This window comes from Numida meleagris, chromosome 27 (genome assembly GCF_002078875.1).
Source record: "Numida meleagris isolate 19003 breed g44 Domestic line chromosome 27, NumMel1.0, whole genome shotgun sequence".
Classification (NCBI taxonomy): Eukaryota; Metazoa; Chordata; class Aves; order Galliformes; family Numididae; genus Numida; species Numida meleagris.
Window position 1 is genome coordinate 3,598,454 of NC_034435.1, and position 20,864 is coordinate 3,619,317.

Genomic DNA, 20,864 nt, shown 5'->3' on the forward strand with positions numbered 1-20,864 from the left:
CGGCCCTCTGTTCCCCCCCCGTAACGCAGCCCCGGTGCCATCCCTACCTCCAGGGCGCGTGCCAGTGGGTCACCCTGGATTTCCCCCGCACCGTCAGAGTCTCACAGCTCCACATCCAGTTCCAGGGGGGGTTCTCCAGCCGGCTGTGCACGCTGGAAGGTGAGGGGCTGCGGGGGGCGCGGGTGCCTTGCCTCCCTTTGTGCACACCTGAGGGTTTTTGGGGGCTGAGCCTGCTGCAGCCCCCAGAGCCCCCCAGCACCTCCGCATGGCTGCCTCCGCCCTTACCCTTCACAGGCTGCAGAACGGGTGAAGAACTGGCGAAAATATCTGACCTGTACCCCGAGGACAACAATGCCATGCAGATATCCTTTGCCACGCTGCAGGCTGGCGGAGCTGCCTTGTAGGTGACAGTTGTGCAGGTGCCTGGTGGCACTTTGCTCCTGGCAACTCAGCAGAGCTGCAGCAGATCTGGACACCCCCACCCCTGCAGATCTCCCATGTGTGGAGGTGTTCCCCTGCCTGGTTTGTTTTTCCTTCACGGGCCCCACACAGATTCCAGGTGGAGGAGACAGCGCTGGATAAGTTGAAGATCACCTTTGAGAACAGCACCGACTTCTTTGGACGCATCGTGGTGTACCACCTCCAGGTGCTGGGGGAGAGGCTGTAGGGCAGCAGTTGCTCACCCATCGCATGCATTCCCCTGCAGGGGAGCTGCTCATGTGGGGGAATGGGACAGCAAACCCCCACCAGCAGTGATGTGCTGCCCCCAGCTGCATCCCAAAGCGCTGATGGAGCGGGGACCCCCACCCCATGGGATGGCAGAGCAGGAGGGACGCTCGTGCAGAGTGCTACGTGCTGGAATTGTGAGCCACCTTTGCTGTCTTTTTTGGTGGGATGCAGCCTATGCAGATGGCTGAATAAATGATGGTGTCCCCCAGCTCCTTCCCAGCTGCTCTTTGGGCAAGTGACAGCCCAGGACTGAGCCCCTCGGTGTGTGCCCTGGACTCAGTGCTGTCAGAATGATGGTGTGTGGCTTGGGCATGGGCGAGGAGGAGAAGCTGCCCCCTCCCTGTGCTTTGATGCTGGCTGTCTCTTGCCTTTGTTAGCCACCCCTGAACCTGGCTGGTTATAGTGCTGCATGTAGGGAGGTCTTGGCAAGCTTATGGGTGTAAGAGCGAGCCATGCTCTTCAAAGAGACAGCTCTGGAGAGAAATTGGGGGCAACAGGAGGGTGCTAGCTTTGAAGAGGTTGATTGGCCCAGTTCCCCTTGGCAGCTGGTGCTGGGATCGGAGGGCTGGCTGCTGTGACAGGCCAGGGGGATGCAACTGGGGCAGCAAACAGGGCTCCAAATGGCTGCTGTAGAGTTTATTTCCAAAAATGCAATACCTGAATGCACGCACAAAGCAGCTGAGCCTGGACAGAGCAGAAATGCAGCTGTCCTGAGGAATGAGTGTCCCTAGGTGCAAGGCATTGAGGCCGTGCCACCTTCCAGGAGTGGCAGAAATCTGCTGCAGTTCACAACTTCCTCCACATGCTCCTTGCTAGAAGCATCGTGCTGCTGCCTGTTTTGGGACCGCTGGGTCAGACCACGTTGGTCCCTGAGGAGAGCCCTGGGTCGGCCCAGAGAAGTGCCGGTGCTGCAGCAGTGCAGCGTGAGCCACTGTGTCACTCCAGCCCCTTGTTCTGAAACAGCTTGAGGATGTGATTTTCAATAACCTGTTGGACTAATGAAGGGAAGAAAGAGAAATGAAACCCAGAGAAGCCAGGGCTGTTAGATGCCAGTGTCTCTGCGGGCAGGACCTGGTCTCTGTCTAGTTTCTGTTTTCTAGTGGGAAGCTGGAAAACACCAATCTCCCCTGCTGCCAGCACAGCTCTGGTTTGGAGGGGGAACAAGAGAATAGGACCCATTTTGATTTTTCTGGCTCAGTTTCTCTGTACGGCAGAGAGCTGTGGTGGAAGGTCAAAAAAAAAAAAACCCCAGGCAGGGCAGGGCTGGGATCTGGGAATTGCCTGGAGACTTTTCAGGGAGGGAAGATGGGGCTCTGTGCCAGGCATGGAGGGGACACTTGCCTTTCTTGTGTCCCAGAGCCACAGCCAGATCCATCGGGGTGTAGCCAGAATCTGCTTCTGTCGTCAAGTCAGCACCACGAGCTGCAAGCAGGCAGTGGAAATCAGGGCACAGCACTCTCACAGTATCCCCTCCAGAGCTGGCACAGGGTGAGGAGACCCCCAGAAAGTGCCCATCCTGGCTGGGCAATGCCCTGTGACACCCCCAGGCTGCTCAGTCTCTCCCCCCCAGGCATGTCACACTCTGTCCCCAAGGTGGTTACCAACGAGCAGTGATTTCAAGGCCAAGGACTAAGTGTAGATCTTCCCCGTTACCTAGTAGGGCCTCGACACACTTGACGTGATTGCCACGCACGGCGTAGAGCAGAGGAGTACCACCATTCTGCAGGGAAAGGGAAGGGGCTGTGTCATTGCTGGCCTCGCATGGGGCTGCGCTCACACAGCTCCTGCTCCTCCTGGAGCGGTCAGGCCCTGCTCCTTTTTGCCCTCTCCCAGCTCCAGGCTGGGTGTTTTGTTGCGGAGTGGCTCCGCTCAGGTTTTATTCTCTGTATACGATAGAAATCAAGGCTGTCTTTGAAATGATTGTGCGTGCAGTTTCCCAGCGGCTCATAACATCACCAGTGTGAGCAACTGAGGAAACCATTTAAAATTATTATCCAGATTAATTTCTCAAAACAACTGCACGAGCAAATAAATGAGCGCTGCGAGCCTGGGGAGCAGCGAGGAGACGCACGTGGCTGCTAACAGCATAGAGCAATGTGAACTTGCTGTTCCTTTTGTAAAATGAGCTTCACCAAGCCCCACCTGGGTCTTGGTTAGCACTGGCATGGTTCCCACAGCAGCCTGCACTCGGCAGCACTCACCCAGTCGTAGATGTTGATGTCCACGTTCCTCTCCAGCAGCATGATGACGATGTCGGTGTAGCCACCCATGCTGGCCAGGGACAGGGCGCTCTCCCGCTCCTTCGCCAGCGCGTGGGGGTCAGCGCCCTGGGGGCAGCAGAGATGTCAGTCCCAGTGGGTGAAGGCTCCTGCTTAGAATTAGGGCACTTGGCAGAGCCTTGCTGGGTACCCCAGCGTGGCTGGTCGTGGAGCCACATCCCAGTGGCTTCATGGAGAAGAGACTGCTCCCACGGTTCCAGTGACCTCTCCTTAGCAAAGTCCTTACCAGGCGTGTTTTAATCAATAAGCGTCTCAGCTGAGGAATTAAAAGCCCTTCTCCAATGTCATTAAACTAAGCCTGATGAAACTCGATGATCTTTGAAGTCCTTTTCAACCCAGGCCATTCTATGATTCTGTGATGGTTCCTGTTACTCATCCTCTTTTCGCATCACTAATACTGGCCCAGTCTAGAGGTGCCAGGACAATACACACCCTCTCTTTTGTTGCTGATTTACCTAGAAACCTCCCCTGTGCTCCGTGCTCTGCTAGCCATGGATTTCAGTATATCCTTTAGCAACGTGTCACCTCATTAATTTTGTGTTCTGTTTGTCTCTCTGGTAATGATCTGCAGTTTTGCTGCTAACGGAACCAACATCTGGCCAGTGCTTACGTGGCACAAGCACTTGCAGACACGTGGATGTGGGACTGAGCTTTGGGGAGCAGCCTGATTCAAGGCACAGGAAGATCTGGTTCCTGCTCACCTCCACACAGCCCCGGGCTGCAAGCCTGGCTCTTGAGGACAATGCAGCAATGAGTTCATTAACTGCAATGATACCTCCGTGAGTGCATTTACTGTCAGATTACAGGGCCCAAGTGACAAGTCTGATCTCAAATTACCAATAAGCAGATATTTAATTACAAACAGTTATTGCTAGCTGTGAGATAAGGCTCTCTGTGCTCCTGATTTAGCCCAATGAGAAGCATCCAGCAGTGTCCGGCCCATTAGCCCTGAAAATGTGTCCTGTTTGATGCCTTGGGAAGGGCTGGCTGAGGCAGCATCAGGGTAGTGCAGGACATTTTGGCAGCCACAGGGGTTGGAACTGAGAAGTCTCTTGTTAATGAGGTGCTATGTAAGTGTGGCCTTACCCATTCCAGCAGGTGACGGACTGTTTCGATCTCTCCAAAGGCTGCAGCCCAGATCAGTGGTGTGAAGCCTCTCTCATCAGGTTTATTTACCAAGTTCTCACCTGCACAAAAACAGATGAGACAAATAGGATGCTCAAAACCTCCTCTGGTCCCTGTCCCCTAAGTAAACCCAGCAAAGAGTGTAAAACTAAGCCAAGGATTTGTCAAAAGGTGCTCTATGAACTGGCAGGACTCTGTGTGATCTGAGGCGGGAACCCAAAGGAAGATGCATACCTTTCTGAAGATGCTTCTTCAGCTGGCTGAGCTCACCTTGGGCAGCTAGCTGGTGGATGGACAGTGCTGGGGGACAGAGAGAATTCAACTGTCAGAACAAAGTGTTTCCAGCTCAGCACCCACCATCTGCAGGGTAGTCCCTGCAAGTGCCAACTGAACAGCCCCCACCTGAGCTTCCCAAACCCCAGTGGGTAATTAACACCCTCCTGCTGGTCAGCAGTGGATGCTTCATACAGTATGGCAGCAGCAGATGGAGGGAGGTTCCAGTTCCACTGCTCCCTCCACACCCCACATGCATGTGCAGTCTGAGGTGCACAGCTCAATCTGCCCAGCTCTACTTACTGTCCAGTGTGGCTGGGAGGGCTGAGATCTCATTGCCTCGCTGCCTGTTTGTCAGTGTGTTCGAGTGCTTCAGGGGGAAGCCTGTTCCAGAGAGAGGAGAGAGTCAGGGCACATCTCTGTGCACAGGGAGGAATAAGACTAACTTGAGGCCAAAAGCCTCATAAAAGCTCATGTAAACCTTATGTGACTTATCTGAAGCTATTCCCTCCTGCTCCTGCAAAAAAAGAATTATTGCCTTGCAAGTGAAAAGCCTGGAGACCAAGATTTGACCAGTGTGCAGGAACAACAGCTGAGCAGAGAAGATAAAACAGCCTGAACAGCTGCCCAAGGAGGGGCGCGGTCCATCTGGGGCACCGCAGGAGACAGGGATCTTACATTAATGGCATAATTGCACACGATATATTGCAGAGGACAGCCTGGGGACGCACTCAAGTTCATCGTCATATCTCCTACAGAGGAAGAGCTCCACTTGGAAAGCTTGATGTATTTCCAACAAGCAATTTGTAGTATAATTAGGAAAGTATATGGAAAGAGTTTGCAATCTTCAGTTCCACTGCATGAAGCTACAGCGACCTCTCACTGCTGCTACGAGTCATCAGCAAGGCCTGGATTTGGACTTGCTACGTTATGAAAGGGACCAACAGCAGTAAAAGACTTTTTTGCAGCTGTCTTTGTAGAATGAGAGATCCTTTCGCTAGGGGATGACCTCTCCCACTCCTGTCTCCTACTGGGGCTGCACCCAAGGATCTGCAAGCACCAGGCTCCGTGATACTCACTGTCAAGTGTCGAGAGTTCAGAAGTCCTCTGCCTGTCCGTTGAGGCAGCTGAGGGCTTCAGGAGAGCGTTTGTTCCACCTGCAGAAGGAGGGTGGCCATTAGGGCCCTTGGTGCCGCTTGCTGGAGAGCAGGCTGGGCTCCAGCTATGGCACACAGGCAGCCCTACCCTGATGAGGGGGTTGCAGGATGGCTGCTCTTGCCAGGCACCTTTCCTGTATGAAATTCCCTGGAGGGTTGGTTCAAGTTTTGAAGCCAAACTCCCCTCACGCTGGCACTGTGCCACAAAGAGCCCTGTTTTTTATGAGGATTCCAGGCTCCAGCCAGAGCCAGCAGTACCCAGGTCTGCGAGTGCCCTGTCTCAGTTCTGACACCCCTCACCCCAGCAGTCACCTTCCACATAGCCGGAGCACTGCACGCCCCTGTCTGGCTGCAGGAGCCCCGGGGAGGCACCGCCATCCCCAGTGTCCCTGGTCCCAGCTGGCTCCTCCGAGGCCGCTGCTCCCTCAGCTCCATTCTCATCCTCTTCTTTCAGGAGCTCCCGGTTGTCTCCATCGTTCACGGGGGCCTCTTCTTCACCTTCCATGGGGTAACTGCCACACAGCAGCACATTGAGAACAGAAAAAAGGAACAGCGAAGGGGGAAGCTGCCAGGCCCAGCAGAAACGGGACTGCACGTCCCCAGAGATGGGGCTGGGAGGGGACACCCCCCCCGCCCCCGCAGGGTCTCGCCCAGCCGGGAGGCTCCGACCCTGCAGTCCTGTGGAGCTGGAGCGGGGGACAAATGTCCGATGGGGGGGTCCCGGTCCCAGCACTTGGAGGCGCCCGGTATTGTCCCCAGCCCCTGACACCGGAGGGGAAGGGGGGGGGGGGCGCGGCCTGTACGCTCCCAGGGCCTACACGTGCAGAGCGGGGAACAGCGGGGGAAGCGATCGCGGGGCTTTACCTGATCGGACCGCACTCCGAGGCAGCCCCGAGGCCCGGCCGCAGTGGAGGGCCCAGCCCCCGATAGCGGGGTGTGGGGGGAACCCCTGTTATCGGGGCGGGGGAACGGGGCGGAACGCGTGTACCGGGGGCGGTGTTTCCCGCCGGGGCGGAACTGGCGCGGGGCACCACCGGAAGCGGAAGTGGCAGCGGCGGCGGGGAGGGATGGAGGAGCCCGAGATGCAGCTGAAGGTGAAGAAAGGTCGGAGCGGGCCCAGGGGACGCGCGGGTGGTGGGGTTGGGTTGGCTGCGAGGGGCTCCGGCGGCGTTCTGTTGCTCTGTCGCGACAGGACTGGCCACGACAGGGCCCTGCGGTGGCAGCAAATGTCACGATAGAGTCCTGCGGGTCGTGAGAGAGGAGGGCGGGGCGATTTGCCGAAGGGCAGGCCGCGACGGGGCTGGGGGAGGCGTGTCGCGACATGTCGCGGCGGGTATCGGCCGTCTCGTCTCGCATCGCGCAGTTCTGCGTTTGTTCACATACGCGTTCGGGAGCTGCGGTGTTTGCCGCTGTAAGAGCCGGGGTTTGGGAGCGGTTGTGCTTGAAAGCAAAGCTCTGAAACAAAGAGGGGGGAATCGCTTTCCTGAATGCAGCCTTGAACTGGTGTCACTGAGAGGTGTTCCCCGTCGGCGTCCTGAAAACGCTCCCCACTTTGTTGCAGTCAACCCCCACACCCCCCATGAAACGGGAAGCGATCTCTGAGCTCTGCCTCTTATCGTTATTAATTCTTGGGAGCTGTAAGTATCAACCCAGGGGGAAGGAGGGCCCAGAGCTCCTGCACTGCTACCAGCCTGCCGAAGCAGCCATTGGGAAGGGGGATCCTGTGAGAAGCAGAGGGAAAAGCTGCGTCCCTTCACTGGATGCTTTTAGGACATCACCTGGGGCTGGTGTATGGGGGGAGAGGCAGAAGAATGCCAAAGCAGAAGGTTCATTGGCCCTCTGCTCCTCTCACCCATCTCTAGGCCAGCTCAGGCTGCTCGGAAGAGGCATGAGCAGTTCCCAAATCCAGGCCAATCCCAGCTGGTGTGCGGCTGCTGAACCAGCAGCATTGCAGGGTGATGTCTCCACCTGGTGCTGAGCTCGCTGCAGGTGCCGTGACATGGAGAGCAGAAAGTGAACCACCTGTGTAATGGGGTTTTGCCATCATGTCCTGGTTAACGGATTTTAACGTGGTTAATAGCTGGAATATTTGGGGTTTTGCTCTGATCTCTTCTCTGGCACGCTGTTGCTTTTGAAATTTGGGGCCTGTTGTCAGAAGGCTGCTGTGCTGTGGGAGGTGCAGTGGGGCTCTCTGAACCCCACATCTTTCAGAGACACCTTGGGAGATGGCATCCAAGGGAGCCCTTCGAGCGCCCGTTTCTCCCGCTGCTCTCCACCTCCTGTGACTTTGTTGTTTCCCTTTCTGCAGTTACAGACAAATTCACAGAGAGCATGTACGTGCTGGCCAACGAGCCCTCCGTGGCCCTGTACCGTCTCCAGGAGCACGTCCGGCGATCGCTTCCGGAGCTCGCTCAGCACAAGGTGAGTTGAGCTCACCAACCCTGAGACACAGTCAGACGAGAGCTGTTTTCCTGAGCTGCCACGTTGTTCTTGTCTCACCACCTTGGGAAGGAAATCAGCCATCAGGGCACAGACACTGTCTGCGAGGTGCTAAGGGACCCCAGTCAGCCTAGGCTGGAGGGGATGAGGGGGATTTGCACATTCACCTGCAGATGTGGGATAAAACTTGCATGGCCAACCACATCCCTGAGCTCCCAGTGCTGGACGTGTGTGTGGAGACAAAGAAAAACGACTCTTGTACAGGGAGGGGGGGGGAGGAGGCAGACGTTAAATCTTATTACCCCTGACTCCACTGCAAGATTTTTATTTCCTACATAAAATAAGGAGGAGGGTGAGAGGAGGGAAGGGGGAGTGGGAAGAAACAAGTGAGAAGAGCCCACACAAGGAAAGGCAGGATAATGAATCGCATCTCACAGCTGTGTTCCTACTTTCCTCCAGAGCATGGAGCAGAGACACTTTAATGCCAGCCTTGTTGTCCTTCTCCCTCTTCTGCCAGTCATGATTCATTAGGAGTGATGTCTCATGAATAGATTACTGCTTCATGTCTATGCTAATGCACTGTCAGGCCTCATTTTTCACCTTTGCTTTACAGCCCTAGTTTCCAAATTAACCTGGATTGTGACACTTTATTATTCAATTATTTATTAACATTTTATATACGTGTCTGTATGCAATGGTAGGTATATAGAGATGTATGTGTATGTATAGCACATGCTGATGCGATTGCATCACTGGGATGCAGGTTTATAATATTATTCCTGAGCTGTCACTTGCTTTCATTTAATCAAGATAGCCCCGGTTTCAGGGAATGTGTCTGGAACAAAAGGAAATTGAACAAATTGTATGACAAGTCATGCAGAGGGAAGAGATCAGTTTCCATCACCAAGTGGCTTGTAACAGGGAGGAGGGCGAAGGGCAGCACAGAAGCACAAATGGAAGCAGGAGCCGAGTGAATGCTCCGGACACTGCGCTCGTTGTTAGACAGTGGGGTCTGTGCTGAACAAGATCTCTGAAAACCTTTGCTGCTCTCATTTTCCCTGCTAGGCATTCTCATCTCTGTTTCAGCTGGTTACAGCTATCTCAGAGAATTTTTTTTTTTCAGCCCAAAATTGCTTCTGTTTTCTTTCTTCTCGTAAGAAAGATTTTGCAGTCCTGTGGATGCCAGCAGCAAATACGAGGACACCGTGTGTCCCCATGTGACTGCAGCCATCACAACCATCAGATGCCTTTGATGCCTTCATGTTCGGCCTCGCAGCATCTCTCCCGCCCTGGGTGCAGGCCCCAGCTGGGACAGCAGTGTCCTTCTTACAGGAGGAGGAGCTCTGTGTGCTCCCTGCAGTAGTGATACGTGTCAGGGCAAGGTTGAACAGAGTGCTCGTTGTCCTCTGCCTTAGGTCTGCCCCAGCACCACCCCGATCGCCCTTTCCCCCTCAAACTTCAGGAATGTCCTCCTAACACTCACTCAAAGATGCTGCAGTTTATGTCCATTTCTTTTTGCCCACCGCATGGGCACTTCCAGCTTTTAACCAATTTCTTGATTCCTTTGTGTTTAACGATGCATTGGTGTGGCAAGGGCTGGGGGAAAAAGGAAAGCAAATTAGTTCTTGCAGACAGAACAACAGTGGATGTAGCTGCTGCTGGTGTCTCCTCCAGCCTCGTCAGCCCCCACGTTCATTCTTCCAAGGCTGCAGTGCCATGTTTGGGAGCGTGCTCCTGTCCCTGCAGGTATCTAGCATCCTGACCGTGCTGCTAGGCTGCTGACGCTGGAATTGTGGTCAGGTTCTTTCTCTTGTCCTTGATCCCACTCTCATTTTCATTGCTGTCTGCAGCAAACCAGGCAGCCGAGCCCCCAGGAGAGAGGGATGTGCTCAGTGCCCTGACAGAGCCATCAGCACTGTGGAGCGTTTATTAGGTGGGGATGGATATTTTGGGTTGCTCTGCTGAAGCCCATCGGCTCTGTTACAAGACACTGGAACAGGAGAGTGTCAGCAGGGCTGTACACCATGAAAGCACTGTCAGGTTTTATCTAAATCAGAGCAAAGACATTGAACTATGGTGGGTTTAATTCCTCAGAATGGAAAAGAAGAAAAAGGAGTGTTCTGCCGGGATCCGTTCTCTTGCAATTTAGTCCCAAGGTGCAAGTAATGTGTAAAGGAAACAGGATTTATTGGTGGTTTCCAGCTTTCCCTTTAGCCTTGCAGCAGCTCTGTCCATGGCTGGCAGATTTCTCCTGAAATGCAGCCTTTAGAATTCCTGGGGAGATGAAACCTAGGAAAAATTAGGAGAGAGAGAGATGGGAGACGGGGGGGGAAGTAGGCACAGAGGTGACCTTCTCCTTGCATTTGCAACAAGCAACTTTCCTTGATTTGATTAAAAATAATCTTAATGCCTTCCTCACCATCTCAAACTCTCCAGGCAGATTTAGCCCCTTGCTGATAAGATGGAGCGCGATGCAGGGCCCTCGCTGCCTCCACATGTTGGAGCTGTGCTGCTAAGCCCTGCTCTGCACAAAGCTGCCTTTCTGGATTTCCCCTGATCTTTTGAGAACTTACATCTCCTCATTAATTTACTGCTAAGCAACAGTAGTATATCCTTAGTGTATTAATAGCTGGCTTTAGTTCTTAAACTGCATCCAAAGGCACCTCCTGGGAATCTGAAGAAAGGACATTAAGAAAAGTTGAAGAAGAGCTTTAGGGAAATACTTTTGTTCCTAATTAATGGCACAGCATTCCCAGGAAGTAGTGGGAATCCTGAGAGTGGACATCACTGGCTCTGATACTGGGAAATTATTAAAATCTGCCAGTGCTCAGGGCCACAGGCAAGTGGCTGTTGTAGCAGGCTGTATAGTTTCCACCTTTTCAAAGGAGCTTTGCAGTCACCATCTCTGGCTTCCCAGTTTTACTGCTGTGCCTTCATCCTGCACTGGGCTTTGCAAGCTGACAGTCAGTACTTCAAATTGTCCAGAGGCTGTGCTGCTGCTGGAGGAAATGGTGCTGCTGGTTTGCCAGGTGGGGTCTCCTGCCCTTCGTGGAACAGAGCCATCTTTCACCAGAGCAGTGAGAGTGCCGTGCTGCACTGGTGACTGAGGCAGTGCGATGCTGGGCTCTAAATGGTTGCTAAAGATCATCTGGCACCTCTTGGAGAGAACAGGCTGCAGAGCTGCGGGACGTAGCTGTGTCTTTCAGCTGCCTCTGCTCACAAAGGCTGTTCTCAGCAACAGATTGTGGTCGTGTAAAACGTGATTGGACTCTGGGACGAGTGCGGTCTCTGCAGGACAGCGTGTGGGGTTGTGAGTCGGGTCGGAGGACCCTCTCCTGCAGAGAACTGCCTGGAGTGTTGCATGTAGAGGCTTGTTTCTTTTGTAGTTTAAAGCTATGTGGTCAAGCGTCCCGATGTAGGACAGGCTTTGAACAGCAGAAGTGATCTTGGATGCACTCCAAGCTCCTAGCCGACCTCCTTCCGTCACAAAAAGAGGCCCTTGCATTTTCTTTGGCTTGTAACTAGACCCAACAGAATAGACTGGAGAATTAGCTCCCATGAGAACATATTTTAAAAAGTGCCCAAACTACTTAAGCACTTTTGAAATAGTTATCTATTGAGCAAGGCCTCTGAATTCAGCTATGCTTTCATTGTGATTTGTGTAAGCGTTTGGTTTTCCCTTTCCTTGGAGAGCTGCAGCACACAATTACATCCCGTGCCAGAACTGCCTGCATGTACTTGAGCTTGTGTGAAGTTTACAGGGCTCCTTCTGAGCTCATGAAAGGAAGGGCACAGCGCTGACCGCTCCTTGGGATCAGGCAGAGTTTCAGAGCAGGCTGGAGGAGGCTTGTGGCTGTGATAATGGTTTCAAATAGCAAGCAGAATGAAATGAGAACTTTCAGTCCTGTGAAGTGAGCTGTTTTACCTGGTTTTGCACGGGGGGCTGAGGACTGGATTCAGCAGGAGCTGTGTTGGGCCAGGCACACCGGGGGGATCTGGGCACACTGGCACTCTGTGGCAGTTGCTGGCTGCTTGCAGCCTGCCTCACTGCAGCTCCCAGCTGGCTCACGGGTACATCTGAAAACAAGGGGAATTTTGCCAGAGCATCCCAAGTGTTAGCTCCAAGCAGTAGCCCTTCCAGAAATGCACGCTATAAATGTTTCTTTCCAATGCTAGTGCTTGGTGCCCAGAGCCAAGCGTCACAGGCTGTCACAGGCAGAATCCAAACGCAGCTCCTAGTGAAAAGCAGCCAGAGCCCTCCTTTGGGCAGGGCTGGCAGAGTGCATCGCTGTAAGCTGCATCACCGAGTGCACACCTAACGCTGCCCTCTTGTTTCTTTCAGTCTGACATGCAGAGCTGGGAGGAGCAGAGCCAAGGAGCCATCTACACGGTGGAGTACGCCTGCAGGTACTGCAGACTCACCCAGGCAGGAGGGCTGTGTTCACCAGCACAGGCTTTGTAGTAGAAACAAAGCAGAGGTTGCCTGTGCTTCACTGATGCCTTCCTGGTGTGAGCCAGGGAGAAAGCAGGCAGGTGGGGGTGTGAGGGTGCAGGGCAGAGCTCTCAGAACCTCGAGGCCTGCACTTTGCTGAGCACACCAGCTCTTCCCCACTTGAGCCTGCAGCGCAGTCCTGCCCATCTCCTGCAGTGAATCCACTCGCTAACCAGCAAGTGTGTGAAGATGCAAAGCACTGTTAGTCCTGTGGATGTGCTCACCAGTCCTCCTCTCTCTTTCAGTGCCATAAAGAGCATGACTGACAGCAGTGTGTACTTCAAGAGCATCGACAGTCTGCTCAAGCACGCCATTGCCATGAAGGAGCAGCTGAACGCCGCTCAGGGCCGCAGGTAGTGAGGCACTGTGACACTGCCCTGCTTATTTATCAGTGACCCTTCTAGCTGACAGAGGCTCTGGTGATGTAAATGCAGCCCAGAACAAATACGCCCAGCAGTTATTTCAGTAATGTGATGCCAGACTATTATTTAAAACAGCGTGCTGCTTGCCTTCCAGTGATGACCTGGCTTTGTTTACCATGAGAAGCAAATAATCTTGTTTACAGAAAGAGATAAGTGGAAAATAATTTATTTCCTTATTAGAAAAGGGATATTTGGTTCTGTGATACACTAAATCTTTGTGTTAAAGGCACTTGGAGTGTGATGATGCTACTGAGATGGAGTAGGTCAGAGGCTGCTGCTGGTGCTGTTCTCTGTCATGCGTGTGGCTCTTTCCCTGAGGAAAGTCCCATAGAGATTAGTGGTGCTGGTAGCTACTGCAGAACGATTATGGGTTCTTGTATTTTGCAGTTGAAGTACAGCTACTAAAACATTTTCCAGCAGATCAGCTGAGTCCAGTTTATTTGTCTCTCCTGAGAACTGTGTCGGTGTTGGAGTCTGACTGGTTAGGAGTGAGAAAACTCCCAGACACCCATGCTCACCACAAACAGTTTTAAATGTCCATCCCTGATAAAACCACCACAGCAAACAAAGTGCCTCTGTCCCTGCAGAATGACTCCGCTTTAGACATTTCTGGTACAGGTTCTGTATTTTCCCAATTGCCCATGCAGCAAGGTCACGCTGTCCAGCACTTACAGAGCATTTTTAGTTTGTTTTTTTTGCGGTGGTGTGGCTGTAAAGACTGTTGTCTTAACACCCACGGGGCTGGTGTGTGCTGCTACGTAGTCTGCACGGAGCGCTGAAAGGTGTTCTTGTCTAAGCAGCTCTCCTACTGCAAGCACTGGAGTTTTATTTGAGGGAACCCCTGGTTCTTCACATTCTCCTGGCCGCTGATGTCCTCCTGCTGGACGTGACTGTCTGTTTCTTTTTACAGCACTGCTGCCCCACAAGCCAAGAATCCTCCAGCTAGTTCCTGATTTCAGACAAGACTGGCTGTCCTCTGCCTTCTCCTCCGGCCCAGCTTCATGTTTTCCGACCACGTGGAGGAATCAGAAACTTTCTGCTCCGTCTGTGAAGCTGCACAGAGGCCTCTGCCTACCTCTCTGTTCCCAGTAACAAGGTGCTGCACCTGAGCAGGAAAACCCTGCCACTGGGGTCAGGACTGCCTTTGGGGGGTGCTCTGGGGAGCAGTTGTATCCCTTTCCGCAGTGTTTTGCAAAAGGGAAACAGGGTGGTTCTGCATTTGTCCTTTCCGGTTCTTTTTGATGGCAGACTGCTACGAGACGTTTTTCCTCTCTAATCTTTGGCCGCAGAAACATCTCAGAAAAACTAGGTCATGCTTTCAGTATTTTGTAGATGGCTGTGTCCAGACTGAATGTAGGCACACTTCAGCCTTGTTCAGGGGGTGTTCTGCAAGGAGAGGTTTTTTTGTGTGTGCCAAAGAGTCGCTGAGTTTGGTCTTAGCAAGAACAGTAATAAAAAGGAAAAACAAGTTCGTTCTGTCTCAGACCTTCCCCTCTTGCTTGCTCGGGCTGGGGGGTCTTGGAGCCTGGCTCTGCATATTTCAAAGGGCATGGAGGGAAATAAAGACATGCGGAGTTGGAGCCTTTCAAGCGGGAAAGAAACTGTCTCATTCTTTGGAGGAAAAAAAAAAGGAATTCTTCATTCTGTGTCATGCACTCTTGGAACCAACAGTTCTGTTCTGATGAAGAATTTACCAAGGATACAGGGATCAAAGCAGTGCGAGACTTGGTTTCCAAAAAAGTACTGTGTATTGTGCTCAGGGTAACAGGTGTCTCTGAGGATAATAACATGGAAGGTGAGGGGGGATCTGGATCGGTGCCCTTCCTTTGCTCCCTGAAATGCTTTACAGATTGCTGGATGATGAGGATGTGGAGATGATCCAAGCATGTGGCTGCAGTAACTGTGAGCTAAACCCACTCGTGTTTAACAGAAGCAGCAGCTGCACTTGTGCATTCTGTCCTGCAGTCAGCAGAGGACCGCCAGCACAACCCCTTCCTGCACCTCAGGTCTCGGCTTTGATAATTGCCACTGTTCTTAAGGTGGCATCCAGGTAATCCCTAGCAAGGTTTTCCCACGGAGCACAGGATGGGCAGCTCCCTGCTCAGCAAGCCATGTCCTGCTCAGAGGGTGGAGGTGCTGGTGACCAAGGGAATAGAGGAGGAAGAAGGCAGTGGAAGGGGAGAGGGGCATGGCCAGCCAGAGAAACCAGCTGGGATTGCTGGGGAAGGAGGGTAGGTCTGCTCCTGGACAAGGCCCTCTGCTCACACATATGCCACTTCCTTTGCTGCTGCTCAATGCCCTGCAGAGCTGGGACAGTGCTGCACGAGCCTCTGCCCTGCCAGTGCTGTCCTTGTTTGCAGGGAGACAAGTGCCAGCAGTGCCACAGGAGGGGCTGGGAGCTTGGTCTTCTCAGCAGAGAAAACCTGTGGCTGTGGCTGCACAGGCCCGTGCAGCATCCTCCAAGCACGAGGGCAGAGGGTGGAAAATCAGCCACCCCGATGTCATGAGGGATCCTTGACACTTAGGCTGTGAGGTGACCTATGTTAAGCTCTAAACAGAGATGCAGATCTTGGCCGTGGTGCCTCCAGTTCCCCTGCGATGAGATGGACATGCCAGTCACACCAAGGTCGAGTCCTTGCCCGAGGCTCCAGGTTTGCGTGCCAGCACGTTCCTCATCTCATGGGTGACACCGTTCCAGGGCTTGCCCTGTGCCTGCAGCAAGGCTGACTCTGCTGACAGCGTCCTGTGTGTGCGGGGCAGGTGGTAGCTCTCCTTCTCAGAGCGTGCCCCGGGGCTGCCCGAGGAGGTGAGATTGCTGCTGGCCGGGGAGCCCAGCTGGGATTTGCGCTCCAGGAACGGAGGGAAGGAGAACTCCCGGTGGATCTCAGGCCGGGGCCGGGGCGCAGCGATGCTCTTGTTGTTCAGGTTGCTGCCGGGAGTTTCGCTGTGCTGGGCAGAGTCGTTCTCATACAGGGTGTGAGAGATCTCGGAGCGGCTGCGGCGTGACACCTGGGAGGCGCGGACCAGGGCGTGCGTCACCGTCACCAGCAGCACGATGATGCCAGAGGAGAGGATGCAGGCGCTGGCGATGCCGGCCTCGAGTTCAAACAGCAGCAGCATGTAGATGGCAAGAGCTGGAAGGGGAGTGCAGCACACCGTGAGGGACAGGATGGACTCAAGCAACGCATCTGACCCGCAAAGTTCAGGCCAGAATTGCCCCGTGGGGGCTGCGCACCAAGAGGAGAAAGTTCACGCTACGGGCGATGCTATTTGCAAAGCAAACCTGATGCTTCAGTGGAAATGCAGCAGCTCACGAGCAATCAGCGACCAGACAGAGGCCTGGGCTGAGCACGGTCCCTGCCTTCCCCCAAAGCCAGGCTGTGCTTTTGGGCAGTGAGCATTTACCTGTCAGGTAGACTGAGACCCCGCAGCAGAACAAGCCAATGGCCGCGTGGCGAACTGTCCGGCTGTCCAGGAGGAACCAGTCTGCCCTGCAAAACAGGGGAGAAAAACACTTTGCTGAGATGGGGCTGCGTTGTCTCCTGGCCCCTGCTGAGGAACTGAAATGCTGCTTCTGCAGAGAAGAAGTTCAGGGCCAAGTCCCAAGGCCAAGGAGCTCTGCAGAATTGGGGTTTCCCCTGTGCTGCACAGCACACAGCACACAGCACACCCAGAGCACAGGGTGGGAAACCCCAATTCTGCAGAGCTCTGGAACAGGATTTTGAGATAAATTTTCAGACTTTCCCGGTCTGGTTCTGGCTGTGCTTTGGAAACCAGGCAGGGCAGAGAGCAGAGATTCGGGTGGCTCGGGGCTCTCTGCAGGTGATTTGTCCTCTTCAGCAAACCTTGAAGAGCAAGCAAGGAACAAAAGTGAGGCGTGATGTCCATCTCCCCCTTAAAGAAAAAGTGAAAAGCAAAGTGCTGCTGCACTGTATTGAGGAAGTCCAGGTTGTCTCTGCAAGAGGGAGTGGATTTCTTCGCACAGCTCAGATTGCAAGCCCTTTGTCTGGAGGGAGGTTGCTATTTGAATCACGCCTAAACCACGTGAGAAGAACAGCTCTTTTCCAGCAGGGCCCTCCTTTCCAGGGGTGCACAGGACATCACAGGTTCTGCAGCACCTCCAGAAGTCCCAGGGCCTGTTGGAAGGACACGGGACCTGCAGCTCAGCAGGCAGTAGCATGACACGACAGGCAGGACCAGCCCTCGCATTGCTTTTCTGCGGCAGCCGGCTCCCTCCACCCCATGGGACACATGGAGCAGCCAAGGGACGCTGTGCCCTGTCCCCATTTCCCCCCCGAGTGCCCCAGCACCATCCCCTCCTCCTGGGCCTGCTGCAGCCAGGAGCCGTTAATAGAGCCTGAACTTGCTGCCCGGCGAGGAAGAGCAGCCGCTTTGTTTTCTTAATTACCTGAGTCGGGAGGGATTAGCAGGGAGGAGAAGGACTTTGTTTGGAGCTGGCTCGGACTATTGAGAGCAGCGCTGAGAAGCGGAGCGGTAATTCAGTGTGACAGCCCCAACGTGGGAAAGGTCCCTGGGACGTGAGCGGGTCCCCTAATGAAAGCGGCACCCGGTGGGGCCACGGAGAGATGGCAGCAAACGGCATCGCGGGGATAGGGGCTGCATCCCAGCACCTCCTGCCCCAGGCTGCCCCTGTTCCTCCCAAACACACGTGTAACCCTCAGCTCACAGCTGGGAAAACGAGGCGCTGCCTGACCCATCCCAGGCAGAGGGATGCGGAGCCAAGGCTCCTGACCTCCTGCCAAAGCCTCGCACTGCCAGCAGCAAAGCCAAAGGCAGCCTCTCACTGCGCGGGGACTCGGGAGGAGAGCACGGGAGAGCATCATATGAAGTCAGATTGCTTGGGAACAGCTTCCCTGCTCGGTGAGGTGAGGGCTGCTCCAACCCGGGAGCCCCAGAGCAGGGCACTGCCCTCACATTGTCGCTGTGTGTGACCTCCATCGGCCGCCTGCTCAGCGCTCCTCCTGCCTCACACCCGAGGCTTTCGGAGAAGAACGGCACAGCTGGGAAAGTGAGCATATTCCAGCCCAAACGAATAGAAAATCTCAAACAAATTCACAGCCGATGGGCTGATTTTCCACTGTAACCAAGGTTTACTCTGGGAACTCTGTGTTTTGAGGAAATATTTTTGCTTTTCCTTCGCTAATGAGCACACCAAGCGCCAGCATCACTTGGAAGCTGCCGAGTGAGACTTACTGGAGCTGCTGCACGCAGTGTGAGGCACTCAAAGTTTTGTCAGATCTGGGACAAACCCATTGAACCTGCATCGTTTCCTCTGGCTGAGTTGTGACTTGCTCAGAGTGGTCCCAAAACGGCCCCACGGGGGCCATCGTGTGAGCCACGTGGAGGGACCAGCTTCCACCGGGCTGCATTTAACTGCCATCGTTTGCACGTTGCTTTTATTTTCAGTTCACCCAGGAGCAGAGCCACCGACCAAAGCCAGGTCACGGTGGAGGAAGCAGAGAGGAACAAATTGCATCGGAAACAGTTCTGCAAGTGTAAATGCGCTGGTAATGATTGTCAGCACACGTCTGCTGGGCACCGAACCTGGCTCTGCGGTCACCTGGCAGTCACCGCTGTGCCAGGGGACAAACCTGGGTGGCTCTGGGTGCAGACACAGCACAAGGGCAGTGCTCACCCAGGGATGCTCTTGGGTAACTCCATAGGGCGCATCGGTGCAGCAGCTGTAAGCTCATTGAGGCAGTCCCTACGTGCAGTTACAGTGAAGGGGGCAAAGTTACAGCCCCGAGGTTGATCAGCCAGAGGTAACCCCACTTCCTGGGCGGACACAGCAGGGAGGAATTTGGGGTATCACTGCTCATCTTTCACCCAAACCCAGAGTGGTCCAACCCCTGCAATCCCCTCCGAGCTTCCTCTGCACCCCTGGGGGTCCAGAGCGCCCCAGTGCCCCCGACACCCTCCAGTCCCCTAATCCCACGTGCTCCCCCCACCCCACCACGGTAACCCCAGCTCTCACCGCTCGGGCCCGGGCTGCCCCCGGCACAGCTCGGTGCTGAAGTAGCCGTGGAGGAGGCAGAGCAGGAGGCAGCTCACGTTGAGGACGAGGCAGAGCGCGGCCAGCACGGCCGACACCGGCAGCAAAACGGCGGCTGCGCGCTCCGGCAGCGCTCCTCGAACGGCACCGGCACCGCTCCCCGGAGCGGTCCGCCCCGCCGGCAGCTGGAAGATGAGGCTGGAGGCGAGCAGGGCCATGGCGGCAGACAGCGTGCCGAAGAGCAGGAGCACCGTCAGGGTCCGCTGCGGGTAGGAGGAGGGCATGGCGGGGCCGGCACCGGGAATCGGAGGACACCGGGGGACAGCGGGAACAGGGGGATACCGGGCAGAGCCGCTCCGCTCCGGGGGAGCCGCGTGCACCTCCCGGTTCGCCCCGGGACCGAACGCTGAACCCCGGGAGAGCCGCTTCTCTCCGCGCAGCGCTGCCCGGACGGGGCGGTCCTGCCCTCCCCAGCCCGTCCTGCCCCCGGACCTCCCCCCCAAGGCAGGGCCCCCCGCCCCGGGAAACGCGCAGCGGCTCCGCCCGCGTCCTCCTCCGGGGTCGGAGGGTGGAGGGAAGGGGGCAGCAACGGGGCGGGGGCTCCGGGGATGGACACGGGGAGAGATGGGCAGGCGGGGGCTGGCAGTACCCCACCGGAACCCCACCGGTACCCCACCGACACCCCTCTCGGCCCTCGCTTGCCCCGTTCCCACGCAGCTCCTGGAACGCCCTCCCGGCCGGGAGCCGCTCCGCTCCCGCTGCTCCGCGTCGAGGAAGGGGACATCGGCGGGACCTGATCCTGCACCCCCGGAGAGGTGCGTTTGGCCTCAGCTGCTGTGCAAGTTGGGAGTGAGCACCCGAAACGCGTCCCTGCGTGGCTGAGAAAGGACCGCCAGCCGCCGGAACGTGGGGCCGGCCCAGCTTTCCCGTGCCTTATAAATATCCTGGGAAGCAGAAGCGCCTCTTCCCCTGGGAATGGCTGGGAATTGCCCGCTGCAGCGCACTCCCTCCGGGGGGTAGCACTGAGCAACCCCCACAGCCCTGTTCGGCATGCCCATTAATTTGGAAAATTTAACTCTGCAAGTCCCCTTTTATTTTGGGAAGACACTCGGGAACAGCGGGGAAACCGAGGCAGAGGTTCCCCACTCAAACCCTCAGCCCCCAGAGCACCGTTTTCCCACCTGTATGGGATAAGGGAGGCATCGGGGCTGTGCCTTTCCATGCACATCCAGGCACCCTGCCAGGGCCGAGGTGGGGACAGGGATGGGGTATGACACCGGTTCCTTCCAGCCTGGTGTCATCGGCAGTTGGGCCCGTGCCCAGCCCAGCTGTGGGATCGGGATGGGCGACCTTTCCGTCAGAGCCGCCTGTCCTGCGTGGGTGGTTCCTGCTGGCACCCTCTGCTCCGGAGCCGTGCGGGACATGGGGCTATTTTGAACGCTGGCGTTGTTGGCCTTGGCAGGCAGCGAGGGTTTGGCTCCCTGCTCATTTCCAGCCCCGCTTGCATTTCTGGCTGTGGGGGATGGTGGTCCTCAGGCCCGCAGCCCTGGCATTTGGCTCAGGGTCCCTGGACCGGTGTCCCTATCCCCTCCATGTAGCTGCATCACTTGGGGCTCAGCTCAGGTCCCCCAGAACCCCCGGATCTGGGGGCAGGAAGGGCCTCCAGAGGGAGCTCAAAGCTTTTGAACCTCGAGCTTGCTGGGAGCAGCCAACCAGAGCCTGGACACCCCCTGCGCACCCCCTGACCCCATGGACAGTCCCACACCCAAAGAGGGGGCTCAGCTGGAAGCAGCTCTGGGCCAAGCCAAGCCCCAGGAGACCCCAAGGTGAAGGCAGGGTCAGGGAGGTCCCCTGCTCCAGGCAGACAAGAGGCCACCTCGTGTGTCCCTGCCCTGCAGCCAGGACAGGAGGAGACAGCCGGGAACAGCTGAACAC

The 20,864-nt window shown here is 55.5% G+C and overlaps 4 protein-coding genes across 5 annotated transcripts in view; 2 read left to right on the plus strand and 2 right to left on the minus strand.

Moving 5' to 3' along the window:
* NR2C2AP (nuclear receptor 2C2 associated protein) overlaps nt 1–1,975 on the plus strand; it is a 2,495-nt gene extending 520 nt beyond the window's left edge. The window contains exons 4-6 of one of the 2 annotated variants that reach the window (XM_021378638.1): nt 54–159; nt 295–400; nt 553–937. In XM_021378638.1, the coding sequence (XP_021234313.1) occupies nt 54–159; nt 295–400; nt 553–667 (327 nt within the window). In that variant the 3' untranslated portion in view covers nt 668–937. Of the gene's footprint in view, nt 1–53; nt 160–294; nt 401–550 lie in introns of both variants that reach the window. The other variant, XM_021378639.1, reaches the window with a different exon arrangement.
* Nucleotides 1,591–6,562, minus strand: RFXANK (regulatory factor X associated ankyrin containing protein). The gene is made up of 10 exons (XM_021378637.1): nt 6,428–6,562; nt 5,876–6,075; nt 5,486–5,563; nt 4,710–4,790; nt 4,368–4,433; nt 4,095–4,195; nt 2,931–3,056; nt 2,383–2,449; nt 2,071–2,151; nt 1,591–1,724 (listed from the first exon to the last, which is right to left on the minus strand). The coding sequence occupies exons 2-10, from the start codon at nt 6,066–6,068 to the stop codon at nt 1,666–1,668; spliced, it is 852 nt and encodes a 283-aa protein (XP_021234312.1). The 5' UTR covers nt 6,069–6,075; nt 6,428–6,562; the 3' UTR covers nt 1,591–1,665.
* On the plus strand, nt 6,566–14,384 carry BORCS8 (BLOC-1 related complex subunit 8). Its single transcript, XM_021378640.1, has 5 exons — nt 6,566–6,667; nt 7,872–7,984; nt 12,345–12,409; nt 12,740–12,847; nt 13,827–14,384. Exons 1-5 carry the CDS (start codon nt 6,631–6,633, stop codon nt 13,867–13,869), a joined length of 366 nt encoding a protein of 121 aa, XP_021234315.1. The 5' UTR covers nt 6,566–6,630; the 3' UTR covers nt 13,870–14,384.
* On the minus strand, nt 14,528–19,366 carry TMEM221 (transmembrane protein 221). The gene is made up of 3 exons (XM_021378636.1): nt 18,912–19,366; nt 16,322–16,407; nt 14,528–16,050 (listed from the first exon to the last, which is right to left on the minus strand). Exons 1-3 carry the CDS (start codon nt 19,211–19,213, stop codon nt 15,533–15,535), a joined length of 906 nt encoding a protein of 301 aa, XP_021234311.1. The 5' UTR covers nt 19,214–19,366; the 3' UTR covers nt 14,528–15,532.